The following is an 18,435-nucleotide window of genomic DNA, read 5'->3' as shown; positions in this document are numbered from 1 at the left end:
CGTCTGCTGTTTATTTTTATTTTATCTTTATTAGTTACCATATGACCTTAATAAATCCACACACACACAGAGTAGAATTTTAATCCAACTGAATTTTATTTTGAACTCTTTTTTTTCAAAAATTTTTTTTTTTAACCAAAAAATATTTAGATATTTTTTTATTTTCACAATTTTTTGTAAACCATTTTCAAAGTTTTGAACATAAAACATAACTCTTTACATTTACAAATCTTCAAAGTGGGGGGTGGAGATACGAGGGGAGGAGGGGCTGGAAGGTTGGACCACGTCGATAGGTGGGGAAACCCTACTTGTTTGGGGTGCAGTGGAAGGGGGGGGTAAAACCAGGAGGCTGACCAGAGGGGGGTGGTGTTGGGATAGGGGGAATACTTATTGGGGAAGGGAAGCTGGGCAAGGAAGAAAACACTGGGGAAGGAATTTGGTTTGGGGGCCGGGATGGGTATGGGGACTGGGTTGGGTATTGTGACTGGGTAGGGTAGTGGGACTGGGTTGGGTAATGGGGCTGGCGTGGGGTTTGTGGCTGGGTTTGGTAATGGTGCTGGTGTGGGTATTGGGGCTGGGTTTGGTAATGGTGGGTATGGTGTGGAAATGGGGCCTGGGGTTGGGCATGGTGTGGAAATGGGGCCTGGGGTGGAAATGGGGCCTGGGGTGGAATTGTACTGGATGTGTGGGGAGGTGTGTGGGTCGATTGGGGCTCGTTAATGGCCTGCAGTAGAGCATTATGGCAGGTATTCATTACCCGCATCTGTTGCTCAAAAGAAAGCTTCTCCATGCTCCTGAGCATGGATTGGAAAAAAATATTGGCCAGATCTGGACTTACAGCTGAATGCAGCCTATCCAAGCGACTGCTGGTTTCCTGGCTTGTTTCACTGATGCGTGACTGCACCATGTTGAAACCAGCAGTCACTTGCTCTCCCAAAATTTTGAAAAAGCCTTGGAAGGATGCATGCAGGTGTAAGAACTCAGGAGCATAGCTCCTTTCCTGACCCCTCTGTCGCTGCCGCCAAGAACCTAATGGTGGTCTAGAGGTGGCAGGATCAGAGGGGTGGGGTAAAGGGAACGCTAACTGTTCAGCATCAGATGCGAGCAATGAAGGCTGCAATAATGCTCCACTGCTTGGGGCGGATGAAGTGGAGGGGACAGAGGGGTCAGAGGAGGGGACAGAGGGGTCAGTGGTGTGGGCCCTACCGACGTGGCCCTCAGTGGCGGACTCAGGAGGGATCGCTCCAGAGGGCGCAGAGGAAGATGCAGGCGCCCGGTGGCTGGAGAAGGTGCTGTGAAAGAAAAAACAAAAGAAATTAATACATTGATATGAAAAAGCCCTGACTGAAAGCAAACTAAGTAGACAGGTTAACATGGTTATTAGTGGACTGTAGAATACTTACACTCTGCTCAGCATTGTTCGCCTCAGGAAGGAGAGGGCCGGGCCGTGTTTGTATTTGCTCTTCCTTCCTGCAGAGCCACTCGGGGCCTGCATCTCCGCGTTGAATTCCCTCTTAAAGCGATCCCTCAGTGACGGCCACCGCTTCCTAACCTTTCCAACTGTGAAGACAAGAATGAAAAGAAAAAAAAAAAAATTGGTAAATGCAATACATTACAGTCAGCTCAAAACATCACTGGAAAGTGAATACTTACCTAGTTTGCTCAGCTGCTGAGGATGAAGGCTCTCCCACCTTGGAAAGAGGTTGTGACACACTTCGTCCCAGAGCCGACGGGTGACACCGGTATCGGCATGCCTGCGGTCAGCCATGTTCCACAGCGGCTTCCGCTCACGAACCTCCTCGATGAGACCATCTATGTCGATGTCGTCATCATCGTCATCTCCTGCGGGAGCACGCTGTGAAGCCTGTGCCAAAAAAAAAGAAGAAGAAAAACAAACAAATTAGTACACTGAAACACTAAAGTACCAATAGAATCCCCCTCCCAAAAAAAAAAAAAAACTCACTGATGGCCGACCGCGGCGACGAGTCCGCCGACTCTGGGAGTGTCTGGGAGAACCTTCAGCGGCAGCAGCAGGAGCAGCAGCAGCAGCAGCAGCCTGAAATAAAGGAAACAAATTCTCAGTAATGTAGGCATATATTTTCTGTGTTTAGTTATGTATGAAAATCTGTTTTGTGTATGGTGCAGTGTGATGTGCGAAGCAACTGTTTCACCACTACTTACACTTGGTTCCTCCTCCACTTGCATCTCTCCACCCGTCTCGCCCCCTTCTGACAGCTCCTCATCTGATTCAGCTTCCTGTTGAAACATAATTTATGCATGTAGTGATCAAAAAAAATGTAAATTAAAAAACCCAAAAAAAAACCAAAACATTTTTTGTGTTAACTTACCGATACACGCTGTTGCTGTGGAGGAGGGCTGTCAGAAGAGGACATTGTTGCGGTAGCAAGGCCGGCGGCTGTGGTCCTGGTGTCTCTGTAAGTTAAAAGACACTTGCAATCTGCTCTACACATTGAAGCAGCAGATTTGGGGTCTTCAAAACTTACTTGTAAAGATTTGTGGCTGTGGTCCTGGTGGGCTGGTCCTGGGCTGACGACAGGCGGCGGCTGTGGTCCTGGTGTCTCTGTAAGTTAAAAGACACTTGCAATCTGCTCTACACATTGAAGCAGTAGATTTGGGGTCTTCAAAACTTACTTTTAAAGATTTGTGGCTGTGGTCCTGGTGGGCTGCTCAGTGGATGTGGTCCCTGGTGTATCTGTAATAAGTATAATGGATTTATAGTTAGACCACCCCCCGAAGTAGGCAATGTTTAAAGATAAACACCCTGCTAAAATGATGTGAGAAATGTTCATTAAAGGTGAACACCAAAACCCAAAAAAAGAGGCATGTTATACCATTAATTTCCATGTCCCTAAAAAAAATAATTTTGAAATGTGAACCCACCATGCAAAAATATATTTGCCACATTTTATTTGAAAAAATCACCTCCCCCCAAAAAAAACCTTTACAGTATAACCTTTATTTAAAAATAAGCCCTCAACCAACTCTGTATTGCATGTGTAACCATTGGTACATACACCAGTTTTAAATTTACCTTTATGAAATGATACTACGGACATTTTTTTAACAAACATTTTATTATTTTCTTTTTTTTTTCACTTTTTTTTTTTTTTTTTTAAATCACAATTAGGAGCTGAAATGCTCTTTATTTTAAATACAAGTACATCAACTGCAAATGGTATTAACAGTAAAATAAAATCAACACTTTTAAATAGAAAAAAAACCACTCACACACATTCAAACCACAAGCTGCAGACCGCTAGACTTTTAAAAAATACATCAGATTTAAAAAAAAAAACACATTTAAACCACATGCTGCACAGACCACTATACAGTCAATACATCAGAAAAAGGCAATTAACCAATTAAAGCATGGACAAATGCACATGCAATCAACAAGATGCACACAAACATGCATGGTATGTGTCCACATTCCGGATTGCATCAGTATTTGGTCAGGATTTCCCATCAGTATTTGTAAGCCAAAACCAGGAGTGTAACAATTAGAGGGAAAGTATAATCGGAAAACAGGCACACTTTTGCTTTTATCACCCACTCCTGGTTTTGGCGTACAAATACTGATGGAAAATCTTGACCAAATCCTGATGCAATCCTGAACATGGACACATACCCTCCCACATGAACAGGCATAAGATTGGCAAAGGCATAATAAGGTGCAGGCACATGATACAAAAGCACACAGCCGTACAAAAATACACACATACACATGCGCGCACATAGCTTTATGCAAATACACATATGTACAACAAAGGCAGAAAGGTGAACCCAATCAGAAGACGCATACACACACACACATTACACACACATACAAAAGGCTGACAATCCTTTGGCTGGAGCTGCAGGTCTTCACAGTGGCTGGCATCATGGTGGATCTGGACTCTAGCATGGCACTGGCTGGTGCAGGACGATGGCAGGCCTCAGGTTCTCTTCAGGTTTTAAGCTCTTGCTGTAGTCAGTAGTACCTCATACACACAGAAATGCACAGGCACACAGATGCACACAAAAATTGCAATACTCACACTGGCTCTATGGTGGCTGGAGTCTTGTGGCTGGAGTCTTGTGGCTGGAGTCTTGTGGCTGGAGTCTTGTGGCTGGAGTCTTGTGGCTGGAGTCTTGTGGCTGGAGTCTTGTGGCTGGAGTCTTGTGGCTGGAGTCTTGTGGCTGGAGTCTTGTGGCTGGAGTCTTGTGGCTGGAGTCTTGTGGCTGGAGTCTTGTGGCTGGCTCCTTCCTGTGGCTGGCTCCTTCCTGTGGCTGGCTCCTTCCTGTGGCTGGCTCCTTCCTGTGGCTGGCTCCTTCCTGTGGCTGGCTCCTTCCTGTGGCTGGCTCCTTCCTGTGGCTGGCTCCTTCCTGTGGCTGGCTCCTTCCTGTGGCTGGCTCCTGTGTCAGGCTGGGGTCTTATGGCTGGGGTACTGTTGCTGGCTTTTTCCTGTGGCTGGCTCCTGTGTCAGGCTGGGGTCTTATGACTGGGGTCCTGTTGCTGGCTGGGGTCTTGCTGGCAGTCTTCTCCTCTCTGGGTCTTGCAGGCATATGTGGGGTTGAAGGCCCAGGCCAGGTTTATATAGATTTGGGGGTGTCTAGCCAATTGGCAACAAAATCCTGCTTCTGAGCATGCTCAGTGTAAAAAAACGTATTGCAGCGCTGTATTGCGTCGTACGACGTGTCCCGACGCTTCCATTGCAGCCAACGACATATGCCGCTGGATGCGTCGCGACACGTTTATTAGGCGGAGACAAAAACGTTACAATCAACGTTTTTTGCCGACGACGTGTCGCCAAATTTCGACGCATACGTCGTAAGACGGACACGACGTATGCCAATACGTCGCCAATACAAGTCTATGGGGAAAAAACGCATCCAGCAAAAACTTTTGCTGGATGCGTTTTTTATGAAAAGAGACGTTTTGAGACGTAATGCAGTTAACGCTAGTGTGAAAGTAGCCTAAGCCGACATGTACCATAATTTATTGTAGACGTGGTCAGAGTTAATATGCTAAAATGTTGTGTGCAATCTTTTTATTTATTTATTTTTTTCCTACCAGGTTCTCCAACATGGTAAGAGATCGCTCACTGTGCACCTCCTGGGAGGTGAAGATGAAACAAAGGCAGGAGAAAAAGTTACTCAAAAGTTTAGCTCAACAACTGAAGGATGAAAAGCAGCAAGAGAAAGAGGTGAGATCATCTGTCTAATGCAGGACTAGATGAGTAGAAGGAGCCATGACTCATTGTGTCCTTTACTGACCTATTGGAAGGCATCAGGAGATAACTGAGATGTGTAGATGCTTGACATCACAACTGTCTGAGAAATGGTCTAGCTCAAAGCCAGAAAAGCCGTCTCACACCATTGTCACTTACTCTCCACCAAATTTTATATTAGGCAGTAAGATTTGGTCAGGAAGTGTTTTTGCCCATGTTTCCCCCAAACAGTTTTGTCCATCAGACCTCCGAAAAATAATGTTATTCATCACTCCAGAGAACGCTTTCCCACCGATAACCAAAGGGATATGAAAGTATGTACATGCGTTCCATGTACATTTTGATCACTGTGGTACACTTATCACAGTGATCAAAATAAAAAAATAGTAAATGACCCCCCCCCCCTTTATCACCCCCATAGGTAGGGACAATAATAAAATAAAGAAAATATTTTTTTTTCCCACTAGGGTTAGAACTAGGGTTAGAGTTAGAACTAGGGGTAGGGGTAGGGTTAGGGTTAGAACTAGGGTTAGCGTTAGAATTAGGCTATGTGCACACTGTGCGGATTTGGCTGCGGAACGGCCGCTGCGGATTCATAGCAGTGTTCCATCAGGTTTACAGTACCATGTAAACCTATGGAAAACCAAATCCGCTGTGCCCATGGTGCGGAAAATACTGCGCGGAAATGCTGCGCTGTATTTTCCGCAGTATGTCAATTTTTTGTGCGGATTTCGCAGCGTTTTACAGCTGTTCCTCAATAGGAATCCGCAGGTGAAATCCGCATAAAAAACACTGGAAATCGGCGGTAAATCCGCAGGTAAAATGCAGTGCCTTTTACCTGCGGATTTTTCAAAAATGGTGCGGAAAAATCTCACACGAATCCGCAACGTGGGCACATAGCCTTAGGGTTAGGGTTGGAATTAGGGCTAGGGTTGGAAATAGGATTAAGAATAGGCTTGTGGTTAGGGTTATGGTTAGGGTTAGGGGTGTGTTGGGGTTAAAGTTGTGGTTGGGGTTGGGATTAGGGTTAGGGTTGGGGTTAGGGTTGTGGTTAGGGGTGTGTTGGGGTTGGCTTGTGATTAGGGTTATGGCTAGAGATGGGATTAGGGTTAGGGGTGTGTTGGGGTTAGTGTTGGAGTTAGAATTGAGGGGTTTCCACTGTTTAGGCACATCAGGGGTCTCCAAACGCAACGTGGCGCCACCATTGATTCCAGCCAATCTTGCGTTCAAAAAGTCAAATGGTGCTCCCTCCCTTCCGAGCCCCGACGTGTGCCCAAACAGTGGTTTACCCCCACATATGGGGTACCAGCATACTCAGGACAAACTGGGCAACAATTATCGGGGTCCAATTTCTCCTGTTACCCTTGCGAAAATAAAACATTGCTTGCTAAAACATAATTTTAGAGGAATGAAAAATGATTTTTTGTTTTCACGGCTCTGCGTTATAAACTTCTGTGAAGCACTTGGGGGTTCAAAGTGCTCACTATACATCTAGATAAGTTCCTTGGGGGGTCTAGTTTCCAAAATGGGGTCACTTGTGGGGGTTTCTACTGTTTAGGCACATCAGGGGCTCTGGAAATGGAATGTGACGCACGCAGACCACTCCATCAAAGCCTGCATTTCAAAACGTCACTACCTCCCTTCCGAGCCCTGACTTGTGCCCAAACAGTGGTTTACCCCCACATATGGGGTATCAGTGTACTCAGGACAAACTGTGCAACAACTTTTGGGGTCCAATTTCTCCTGTTACCCTTGTGAAAATAAAAAATTGTGGGCTAAAAAATCATTTTTGAGAAAAGAAAAATTATTTTTTATTTTCATGGCTCTGCGTTATAAACTTCTGTGAAGCACTTGGGGGTTCAAAGTGCTCACCACACATCTAGATTAGTTCCTTGGGAGGTCTAGTTTCCAAAATGGGGTCACTTGTGGGGGAGCTCCAATGTTTAGGCACACAGAGGCTCTCCAAACGCGACATGGTGTCCGCTAATGATTGGAGCTAATCTTCCATTCAAAAAGCCAAATGGCGTGCCTTCCCTTCCGAGCCCTGCCGTGCGCCCAAACAGTGGTTTACCCCCACATATGGGGTATCATCGTACTCAGGACAAACTGGACAACAACTTTTGGGGTCCAATTTCTCCTGTTACCCTTGGGAAAATAAAAAATTCTGGGCTAAAAATCATTTTTGAGGAAAGAAAAATTTTTTATTTTCACGGCTCTGCGGTATAAACTTCTGTGAAGCACCTGGGGGTTTTAAGTGCTCACTATGCATCTAGATAAGTTCCTTGGGGGTCTAGTTTCCAAAATGGGGTCACTTGTAGGGGAGCTCCAATGTTTAGGCACACAGGGGCTCTCCAAACGCGACATGGTGTTTGCTAACGATTGGAGCTAATTTTCCATTCAAAAAGTCAAATGGTGCTCCTTCCCTTCCGAGCCTTGCCGTGTACCCAAACAGTGGTTTACCCCCACATATGAGGCATCGGCGTACTCAGGAGAAATTGCCCAACAAATTTTAGGATCCATTTTTATCCTGTTGCCCATGTGAAAATGAAAGAATTGAGGCTAAAAGAAATTTAGTGTGAAAAAAAAGTACTTTTTCATTTTTGCGGATCAATTTGTGAAGCACCTGGGGGTTTAAAGTGCTCACTATGCTTCTAGATAAGTTCCTTGGGGGGTCTAGTTTCCAAAATGGGGTCACTTTTGGGGAAGCTCCAATGTTTAGGCACACGGGGGCTCTCCAAACGCGACATGGTGTCCGCTAAAGATTGGAGCCAATTTTTCATTCAAAATGTCAAATGGCGCTCCTTCCCTTCCGAGCCCTGCCGTGCGCCCAAACAGTGGTTTACCCCCACATATGAGGTATCAGCGTACTCAGGACAAATTGGACAACAACGTCCGTGGTCCAGTTTCTCCTTTTACCCTTGGGAAAATAAAAAAATTGTTGCTAAAAGATCATTTTTGTGACTAAAAAGTTAAATGTTCATTTTTTACTTCCATGTTGCTTTTCCTGCTGTGAAACACCTGAAGGGTTAATAAACTTCTTGAATGTGGTTTTGAGCACCTTGAGGGGTGCAGTTTTTAGAATGGTGTCACTTTTGGGTATTTTCAGCCATATAGAACCCTCAAAATGACTTCAAATGTGAGGTGGTCCCTAAAAAAAATGGTTTTGTAAATTTTGTTGTAAAAATGAGAAATCACTGGTCAAATTTTAACCCTTATAACTTCCTAGCAAAAAAAAATTTGTTTCCAAAATTGTGCTGATGTAAAGTAGACATGTGGGAAATGTTATTTATTAACTATTTTGTGTCACATAACTCTCTGGTTTAACAGAATAAAAATTCAAAATGTGAAAATTGCGAAATTTTCTAAATTTTCACCAAATTTCCGTTTTTTTTCACAAATAAACTCAGAAATTATCGACCTAAATTTACCACTAACATGAAGCCCAATATGTCACGAAAAAACAATCTCAGAATCGCTAGGATCCGTTCAAGCGTTCCTGAGTTATTACCTCATAAAGGGACACTGGTCAGAATTGCAAAAAACGGCCAGGTCATTAAGGCCAAAATAGGCTGGGTCATGAAGGGGTTAATCCCACCCGAGAATGTGCTTGATCATGTACAGTAATGTCAAAACAACATGTTCCGTCTCCTTGAGCGTCTTTTAGCTGCTTTAGGTTTCGAAAGCCGTGAAGCGGCTAAAATAAGTGGCATGCCCATTCTTCAGTTGGCTTCTGCTTGGAAGTCGATAATATCTTATATATAGAATTAAAGTGAAAAGGCGTTGCAAAGGCGGCTGTAAAGATGCCAAAGATATCACTTCACTAAAACACCACTGGCATTTTCTGCTTCAAAATCTATGTGGGCATACAAGGGCATACCCTAATATCCTATACTGCATTGATGGAGCTTGTCAAGATGGTGGAGACAAAAAATTTTCATGTATTGCATTTTTTTCTTTATTTTTTTCTTTACAGGCGAAAAGGAGACGTCGGGAAGAAAACCTGAGACGTAGGTTAGAAAATGAGAGGAAAGCTGAGGTGGTACAAGTGGTAAGTGGTCTCTGCTGTCCATGTTGATTGCAATGTTAAGAAAGAAAAGGGGCTGGTTTTGTCTCGTCGTCAGCCCTGGTTTCACAATAGTTTTATACTGTTAATGCCGGCTACATTACATAAGCCTATCTGTAAAAATGTACATTTAGAATAAATATGCCATGTTAATCCTTCCTACAAAAGAAGTTAAGAAACATCCTTTTTTCATTAATTAAAGGGAACCTGTCACCTCGTTTTTTCGGTATGAGATAAAAATACTGTTAAATAGGGCCTGAGCTGTGCATTACAATAGTGTAGTTTGTGGACCCCGATTCCCCACCTATGCTGCCGAAATACGTTACCAAAGTAGTCGTTTTCGCCTGTCAATCAGGCTGGTCAGGTCGGATGGGCGTGGTGTCTTCCCCCAGATCTTGCGTAGTTTTCCGTTGGTGGCGTAGTGGTGTGCGCATGTCCAAGGTCCCGAATCCTGCACAGGGGTGTGAAAATAGCAGCGATGTCCGTTATTCCATTGGTGATCGGTGGGCGCGGCCATCTTGCTTTGGCCGCGCGTGCGCAGAAGCGGCGCTCTGCTGGCCGCGGCTTCAGGAAAATGGCCGCGGGCATCCGCGCGTGCGCAGATGGCTATCGCGGCGGCCATTTTCGTGAAGCCGAGATGCGAACTCTGCTTCACGAAACTCTGCTTTCTGAAGATAATACTGCCATAGTGTTCTCACATAATGCCACCATATAGATCACACATAATACCGCCATATACATCACACACAATACTATCAAATAGATCACACAATACTGTCATACAGTTCTCACATACCACCATATAGATCACAAATAATACCACCATATAATTCTCACCTAGTACTTCCACATAGATCACACATAATCCCACAATATAGTTCTCATATACCACCGTCATATAGTTTTTACATCATTCCACAACACTGAGCAAACATAATATTGCCATATAGATCACATATAATACCGTCACATAGATCACACAATACTTGGCGGCATAATGTGTGATATTATATATATTATAATATCCCGGCATAATGTGTGGTCTTTATGGGAGTATATGTGATATATATATATCTATATCGGCATTATACGTGATCCATATGGTATTGTGCTGCTCTAGGGAGGTGAGAGACGTATGGTGGAAGGGGCAGGGTGACAGGAGCACAGTATTTCAGGACAGCAGTGTACTGGTCTGTGGGTGGGAGGGTGTGCTCACACTCACACGCTCGCAACTGTATACTTATAGCCTTTACTGGCTATTAAAATGGGGGACACCCCCCAAAAAAAGACGTGGGGCCCCCTTATAATTAATAACCATCAAATATTATGCAGACAGCTGCGGGCTGACATTAATAGCCTAGGAAGGGGCCATGGATACTGTCCCCCCCCCCCCCCCCCTTCCAGGCTAAAAACATCAGCTCTCAGCCGCCGTTTAAATGCGCCTTTTCTGGCGCTTTGCCTGGCAATTTCCACTTACCCTGTAGCGGTAGCAAGTGGGGTTCATATTTGTGGGGTTAATGTCACCTCCATATTGTCCGGTGACATCAAGCCCACGGCTTAGTAATGGAGAGGCGTCTATAAGGCACCCATCCATTACTAATCCTATAGTTGTATTGTAAATAAAGACTCGGCCAGAATAAAGTCCTTTATTAATCTTTTTTAAACCATACCGAACGCATAATCCTCGACTCCCTCATCTCCCACAACAAAAATAATAAACCACAATGGGAAAAGACACGCAGGGGGGAGAGTGCATAGGAGAGGATTAGATACTGACTGCTGAGCCGTGTATCTAATCCTGGCCTGTGTGATACCGACAGCTGAGCCGTGTATCTAATCCTGTCCTGTGTGATACCGACTGCTGAGCCGTGTATCTAATCCTGTCCTGTGTGATACCGACTGCTGAGCCGTGTATCTAATCCTGTCCTGTGTGATACCGACTGCTGAGCCGTGTATCTAATCCTGTCATGTGTGAAACCGACTGCTGAGCCGTGTATCTAATCCTGTCCTATGTGATACCGACTGCTGAGCCGTGTATCTAATCCTGTCCTGTGTGATACTGACTGCTGAGGACACAGTACACGGGACAGGATTAGCTACCCAGGACAGAGGTAGCAGTGGTAGGTGTATATAGAGGCAGGTAGTGGTATATAGAGGCAGATAGTGGTATACAGAGGCAGGCAGGCAGTGGTATACAGAGGCAGGCAGGCAGTGGTATACAGAGGCAGGCAGGCAGTGGTATACAGAGGCAGGCAGGCAGTGGTATACAGAGGCAGGCAGGCAGTGGTATACAGAGGCAGGCAGGCAGTGGTATACAGAGGCAGGCAGTGGTATACAGAGGCAGGCAGGCAGTGGTATACAGAGGCAGGCAGGCAGTGGTATACAGAGGCAGGCAGAGAGTGGTATACAGAGGCAGGCAGAGAGTGGTATACAGAGGCAGGCAGAGAGTGGTATACAGAGGCAGGCAGAGAGTGGTATACAGAGGCAGGCAGGCAGTGGTATACAGAGGCAGGCAGACAGTGGTATACAGAGGCAGGCAGGCAGTGGTATACAGAGGCAGGCAGGCAGGTAGCAGTGGTATACAGAGGCAGGCAGGCAGTGGTATACAGAGGCAGGCAGTGGTATACAGAGGCAGGCAGACAGTGGTATACAGAGGCAGGCAGTGGTATACAGAGGCAGGCAGACAGTGGTATACAGGCAGGCAGGTAGCAGTGGTATACAGAGGCAGGCAGACAGTGGTATACAGAGGCAGGCAGACAGTGGTATACAGAGGCAGGCAGGCAGTGGTATACAGAGGCAGGCAGACAGTGGTATACAGAGGCAGGCAGTGGTATACAGAGGCAGGCAGACAGTGGTATACAGGCAGGCAGGCAGGTAGCAGTGGTATACAGAGGCAGGCAGGCAGACAGTGGTATACAGAGGCAGGCAGTGGTATACAGAGGCAGGCAGGTAGCAGTGGTATACAGAGGCAGGCAGGCAGTGGTATACAGAGGCAGGCAGGCAGTGGTATACAGAGGCAGGCAGGCAGTGGTATACAGAGGCAGGCAGGCAGTGGTATACAGAGGCAGGCAGGCAGTGGTATACAGAGGCAGGCAGTGGTATACAGAGGCAGGCAGAGGTATACAGAGGCAGGCAGGCAGGTAGCAGTGGTATACAGAGGCAGGCAGGCAGGTAGCAGTGGTATACAGAGGCAGGCAGGCAGACAGTGGTATACAGAGGCAGGCAGTGGTATACAGAGGCAGGCAGTGGTATACAGAGGCAGGCAGTGGTATACAGAGGCAGGCAGGCAGTGGTATACAGAGGCAGGCAGGCAGTGGTATACAGAGGCAGGCAGGCAGTGGTATACAGAGGCAGGCAGGCAGTGGTATACAGAGGCAGGCAGGCAGTGGTATACAGAGGCAGGCAGGCAGTGGTATACAGAGGCAGGCAGGCAGTGGTATACAGAGGCAGGCAGACAGTGGTATACAGAGGCAGGCAGGTAGCAGTGGTATACAGAGGCAGGCAGGTAGTGGTATACAGAGGCAGGCAGGCAGTGGTATACAGAGGCAGGCAGGCAGTGGTATACAGAGGCAGGCAGGTAGCAGTGGTATACAGAGGCAGGCAGGCAGTGCTAGGTGGTATATAGGGGCTGGTAGCAGTGGTAGATGCATAAGAAAATAAAAACGCTGTTCTTACCTTCTTTCCTCTACTAGGAAGTGCTGAGTCATGTTCAGGGCAGAGCAGTGTTACGATCTCCCTGCTCTGCTCTGAACAGGTCAGCAGTGATTGCAGCCTGTAATGTAATACGAAGTACAGGCTGCAATCACAGCTCCTCGCTGCAGATACTTACCCTGGACCCTCGGCAGCAGCTTCTCCCAGCAGCAGCTTCTGCCATCGCACGCACTGAGCTGTGTGTGCGATGGCAGAGGGAAATAAACAAAATGGCCGCGATCTCCTCTCACAGCTGTGACGTGGCAGCTCAGTGGGCGTGGCCAAGTCACAGCTGAGAGGCAGGAGATGGGGTCGGAGCCCGACCGTTGGCTCCTATGTACATGGCTGCCGTAAGTGAGGTGTTCAAGTGTCGTGCCCAGACACTTACACCCACACTAATGAAAATGGCGGCCTCCAGTGGTGAATGTAAAAGTGAATAAATAAAAAAGTATGAAAGAGGTACATTTACTTTTGTATTAAAAATAATTGATTGTATAATCAATAATTAATACAAAAACTAAAATCACGGCACCCTCCCTTTAAGGCTTTAATTTTTGAGGGGTTCATTACTTCTTTGTTGCAGTTTTATGTGAACCGTTTGTATATTTTCTGCATATAGTGTTCCTTTAAGGTGAATGTTGACCCTAAATGGCTGAAAATCGATTATTCTAATCTGCCACATATAAAATATTCACGGCAGTCTCCACTTTTTTGTGTAAATGTCTCTCAGATTCTGTACTTTATTGCTAACCAAATGTATGTTCTCTTCCATTAGATCCGAAATCCAGCAAAATTGAAACGGGCCCGCAAGAAGCAATTGCGCAGCATAGAGAAGAGAGATACCCTGATGATGTCAAAAGCTGGGAAGAAGCTGTCTCAGAAGAAGAGTGCCTCTTCCAAGGGGACAGAAAAAAAGGAGGCTATTTCTAGATGAAGAAAATGCATTCTGCCATCGGATTTGGACAGAAACTCCACCCGGAGCTTACACCCCGGCAGTGTGCGGATCAGCCATTGCGTTTTTGTAACGAGGGGAGCACATATGGTATTAAGAAGTAATGCGTCACTGTGCTGAGATCTACTCTTATAAAAGAGACTTTTGGGTCTATGTAGACTGTGGCCTTACAAGTACTTAAAACTACTTTCTGGACTAGTTATTCTAAGGGTATGTGTGCACAGTTTTTAAACTCTTTTGAAGCAAGTCTGCAGTTTTGATAGAATCCGTGTTCATTCTGCTGTAGATGTAGCATTGGTCAGAATGTTGAGCTGTGTATAACCCCTGGCAAAAATTATGGAATCACATTCAGTTGTTTAATTTTGTAGAAAAAAAGCAGATCACAGACATGGCACAAAAATAGTCATTTCAAATGGCAACTTTCTGGCTTTAAGCAACACTAAAAGAAATCAAGAGCAAAAAATGTGGTAGTCAGTAATGGTTACTTTTTTTAACCAAGCATAGGGAAAAAATTATGGAATCACTCAATTCTGAGGAAAAAATTATGGAATCATGAAAAACAAACAAAAAAACACTCCAACACATCACTAGTATTTTGTTGCACCACCTCTGGCTTTTATAACAGCGTGCAGTCTCTGAGGCATGGACTTAATGAGTGTCAAACAGTACTCTTCATCAATCTGGCTCCAACTTTCTCTGATTGCTGTTGCCAGATCAGCTTTGCAGGTTGGAGCCTTGTCATGGACCATTTTCTTCAACTTCCACCAAAGATTTTCAATTGGATTGAGATCTGGACTATTTGCAGGCCATGACATTGACCTTATGTGTCTTTTTTTCAAGGAATGTTTTCAGTTTTTACTCTATGGCAGGATGCATTATCATCTTGAAAATTGATTTCATCATCCTCAAACATCCTTTCAATTTATGGGATAAGAAAAGTGTCCAAAATATCAACATAACCTTGTGCATTGATTGAAGATGTAATGACAGCCATCTCCCCAGTGTCTTTACCTGACATGCAGCCCCATATCATCAATGACTGTGGAAATATGTATTTTCTCTTCAGGCAGTCATCTTTATAAATCTCATTGGAACGGCACCAAACAAAAGTTCCAGCATCATCACCTTGCCCAATGCAGATTCGCGATTCATCACTGAATATGACTTTCATCCAGTCATCCACAGTCCACGATTGCTTTTCCTTAGCCCATTGTAACCTTGTTTTTTCTGTTTAGGTGTTAATTATGGCTTTCGTTTAGCTTTTCTGTATGTAAATCTCATTTCCTTTAGGCGGTTTCTTACAGTTCGGTCACAGACGTTGGCTCCAGTTTCCACCCATTCGTTCCTCATTTGTTTTGTTGTGCATTTCCTGTTTCGGAGACATATTGCTTGAAGTTTCAGGTCTTGAAGCTTTGATGTCTTCCTTGGTCTACCAGTATGTTTGCCTTTAACAACCTTCCCATGTTGTTTGTATTTGCTCCAGATTTTAGACACAGCTGACTGTGAACAACCAACATCTTTTGCAACATTGCGTGATGATTTACCCTCTTTTAAGAGTTTGATGATCCTCTCCTTTGTTTCAATTGACATCTCTTGTGTTGGAGCCATGATTCATGTCAGTCCACTTGGTGCAACAGCTCTCCAAGGTGTGATCACTCCTTTTTAGATGCAGACTAACCAGCAGTTCTAATTTGATGCAGGTGTTATTTTGGGGTATGAAAATTTACAGGGTGATTCCATAATTTTTTTTCGTCAGAATTGAGTGATTCCATAATTTTTCCCCTATGCTTGGTTAAAAAAGTAACCATTACTGACTACCAAATTTTTTTGTTTTTGATTTCTTTTAGTGTTTCTTAAAGCCAGAAAGTTGCCACTTGAAATTACTTTAGTTTTGTGCCATGTCTGTGATCTGCTTTTTTTTTTTTTTCTCTACAATATTAAACAACTGAATGAACATCCTCCCAAGGCTGGTGATTCCATAACTATTGCCAGGGGTTGTATAAGCCCACATTGCTGACTTAGGCTATGTGCACACGTTGTTGATTTGTCTGGATTTTACCGCAGATGTCCTGCAGTTTTCGTGCGGATTCCACCTGCGGTTTTACACCTGCGGACTCCTGTTGAGGAGCAGGTGTAAACCGCTGCGGAATCCGCACAAAGAATTGACATGCTGTGGAAAATACAACGCTGCGTTTCCGTGCGGTATTTTCCGCTCCATGGGCACTGCGGATTTCTTTTTCCATACGTTTACATGGTACTGTACAATGCATGGAAAGCTGCTGCGAATCCGCAGCAAAATCCATAATGTGTGCACATAGCCTTACAGATTCTTGTCTACACTGTGACTTGTCAGCAAGCTGCCAATCAGTGGGGGTGGTGAAGTTACAGAGATTAATTGCACTGGCTGCACGTGAGCCATAGTCAGGCAGTGATAATCTCCTGCTAATAAAACACTGATTGCATTGAAACTAAAGCACACATCCTAGTAAGGCTACGTTCACATTTGCGTTGTGCGCCGCTGCGTCGGTGACACAACGCAAACAAAAACGCATGCTAAAACGCTGCGTTTTGCGACGCATGCGTCCTTTTTTGCCAAAAGTTGGACGCAAAAAAAATGCAACTTGCTGCATTCCCTGCGCCCAACGCTTGCGGCCAAAAAAACGCATGCGTCGCAAAACGCAGCACAATGCATGTCCATGCGCCCCCATGTTAAATATAGGGGCGCATGACGCATGCGGCGACGCTGCGGCGCCTGATGCTAATGTGAACGTAGACTAAGTAATACACCCCTGTAATCAGGCTTTGCGCCTCTACATTATAAAACACCAGTACAAAGCCTAGGACATGACATATTGCTGGAAGCCAGGCTTTCTATCCCTACATCAGATTGAATACAAAAATCAGCTGCCAGATTCCCTATAATTAGCTTCAGGTTTTCACAAATGCCAAACTGCTAAAAAGAACTGACCTGACCATTCTTCAGGCTCCATTCTAAGAGAGCCAATGAGCATGCAATAACTAAAGCTGGTGCTGATTCTGTCATGATTATAGAGAAAGCCTCAGATCTTTCTACTTTATCTATGACAGCGACTTCACCGAGGCGCAACTCACGAACTGCTTCTCCCAAGACAAAGAAAAATGCTCTTGGGATGTGTTTCCACCGACTTACTTATTTTTTCAGGAGTTATTAGAATAGAAATGCTCCCAAAAACCTCCCCAAACTCGAGTTTCTACTCCAAGCACTCAGCATAAATCCTCAGTGTGAACACACCTTTGTTTGGGCATTTCTCCTAATGTAGACTTTGGGTCTATGCACATGAATATCTTTAGACGCTGGCGTACCAGTCACGTTTTTCAAGCGGAAGACCCTTCAGGAATACACAGGTGCTGTTCTAACGGAAGAATCTTTTGTGGTGGTGTGGTTTTTTGGTTTTGTTTTTTCCTCCCCATTATGTATACAATACAATAGAGAGTGGCTTCCAAGGGGATTTCACATGAAGAACGGTCAAGTCTTTTCTTTTAACGTTATACGTCTTCTAAAGCTTGAAGCAGTAAAGAAAGCTCAGAGAGACTGAACATGGGAACAGTGACATTGCAGTGCCTATGTTTATTTAGAATGGGTCTGCTCCAAAACCGTCCTGAAAGACATCTTGTGCACATAGCCTTATTGTTCAATAGTCAAGGCATACAACATGAGGGGGAGACTGGGCACCCCGGATTCTTGCCTTCTGCCAGCACGGACTGACCTGTAATTTCCCTATTAACCATTATGTAGGCACTGTATATACTATTCTAATTGGCCTAATAAAATCTGGTACAAACTTAAAAAAAAATCTTGCCGCTCCAAGGAAACTTCCAAATAAAGGATTTTTCTGTTTCCATTTTCCCCTTCTTTCATCTAAGTAGTATCAAACAATCTTCTAGGGCTCTTCGTGCTATCATTAAAGCCTTAATGTATCAGAACCCATTCTTGGTGGTCTAGCATATAGTATGCCCTAGGGCAGTGAGGGTGAACCGTTTAGAGGCCGATTGCCCAAACTGCAACCCAAAACCCACTTATTTATCTCAAAGTGCCAACACAGCATTTTAACCTGAATACGGAGTTTTTAGTTTAGAAAAACAAGTCATACATGAACATCTTTTTATCTTAAAGGGAACCTGTCACCCCCAAAATGGAAGATGAGCTAAGTCCACCAGCATTGGGCTTATCTACAGCATTCTGTAATGCTGTAGATAAGCCCCTGATGTATTCGGAAAGATGAGAAAAAGAGGTTAGATTATACTCACCCAGGGGCGGTCCTGCTGCGGTCCGGCGCCTCCCATCTTCATCAGATGACGTCCTCTTCTTTTCTTCATGCTGTGGCTCCGGCGCCTGCATACATTGTCTGCCCTGTTGAGGGCAGAGCAAAGTACTGCAGTGCGCCGGGAAAGGTCAGAGAGGCCTGCACACTGCAGTACTTGGCTCTGCCCTCAACAGGGCAGACAAAGTGTGCCGGAGC

At 45.0% G+C, this 18,435-nt stretch overlaps 1 protein-coding gene and 1 long non-coding RNA gene across 3 annotated transcripts in view; both read left to right on the top strand.

Annotated features, from left to right (window-relative positions):
• LOC143782025 (coiled-coil domain-containing protein 86-like) overlaps window positions 1-15,991 on the top strand; it is a 56,794-nt gene extending 40,803 nt beyond the window's left edge. For both annotated transcript variants that reach the window (XM_077269090.1, XM_077269089.1), the window contains 3 exons: window positions 5,078-5,207; window positions 9,205-9,279; window positions 13,760-15,991. In XM_077269090.1, coding sequence (XP_077125205.1) covers window positions 5,078-5,207; window positions 9,205-9,279; window positions 13,760-13,918 — 364 coding nt within the window. In that variant the 3' untranslated portion in view covers window positions 13,919-15,991. The remainder of the gene's footprint in view (window positions 1-5,077; window positions 5,208-9,204; window positions 9,280-13,759) is intronic.
• Window positions 15,992-15,996: 5 nt separating this feature from the next.
• LOC143782027 (uncharacterized) lies at window positions 15,997-17,813 on the top strand. Its single transcript, XR_013216863.1, has 2 exons — window positions 15,997-16,426; window positions 16,716-17,813. It is a non-coding gene; the product is annotated as an uncharacterized LOC143782027 (long non-coding RNA).
• The last annotated feature ends 622 nt before the right edge of the window (window positions 17,814-18,435 follow it).

Source organism: Ranitomeya variabilis, chromosome 6 (genome assembly GCF_051348905.1).
Source record: "Ranitomeya variabilis isolate aRanVar5 chromosome 6, aRanVar5.hap1, whole genome shotgun sequence".
Lineage (NCBI taxonomy): Eukaryota > Metazoa > Chordata > Amphibia > Anura > Dendrobatidae > Ranitomeya > Ranitomeya variabilis.
This window is presented reverse-complemented; position numbering and strand designations above follow the sequence as displayed.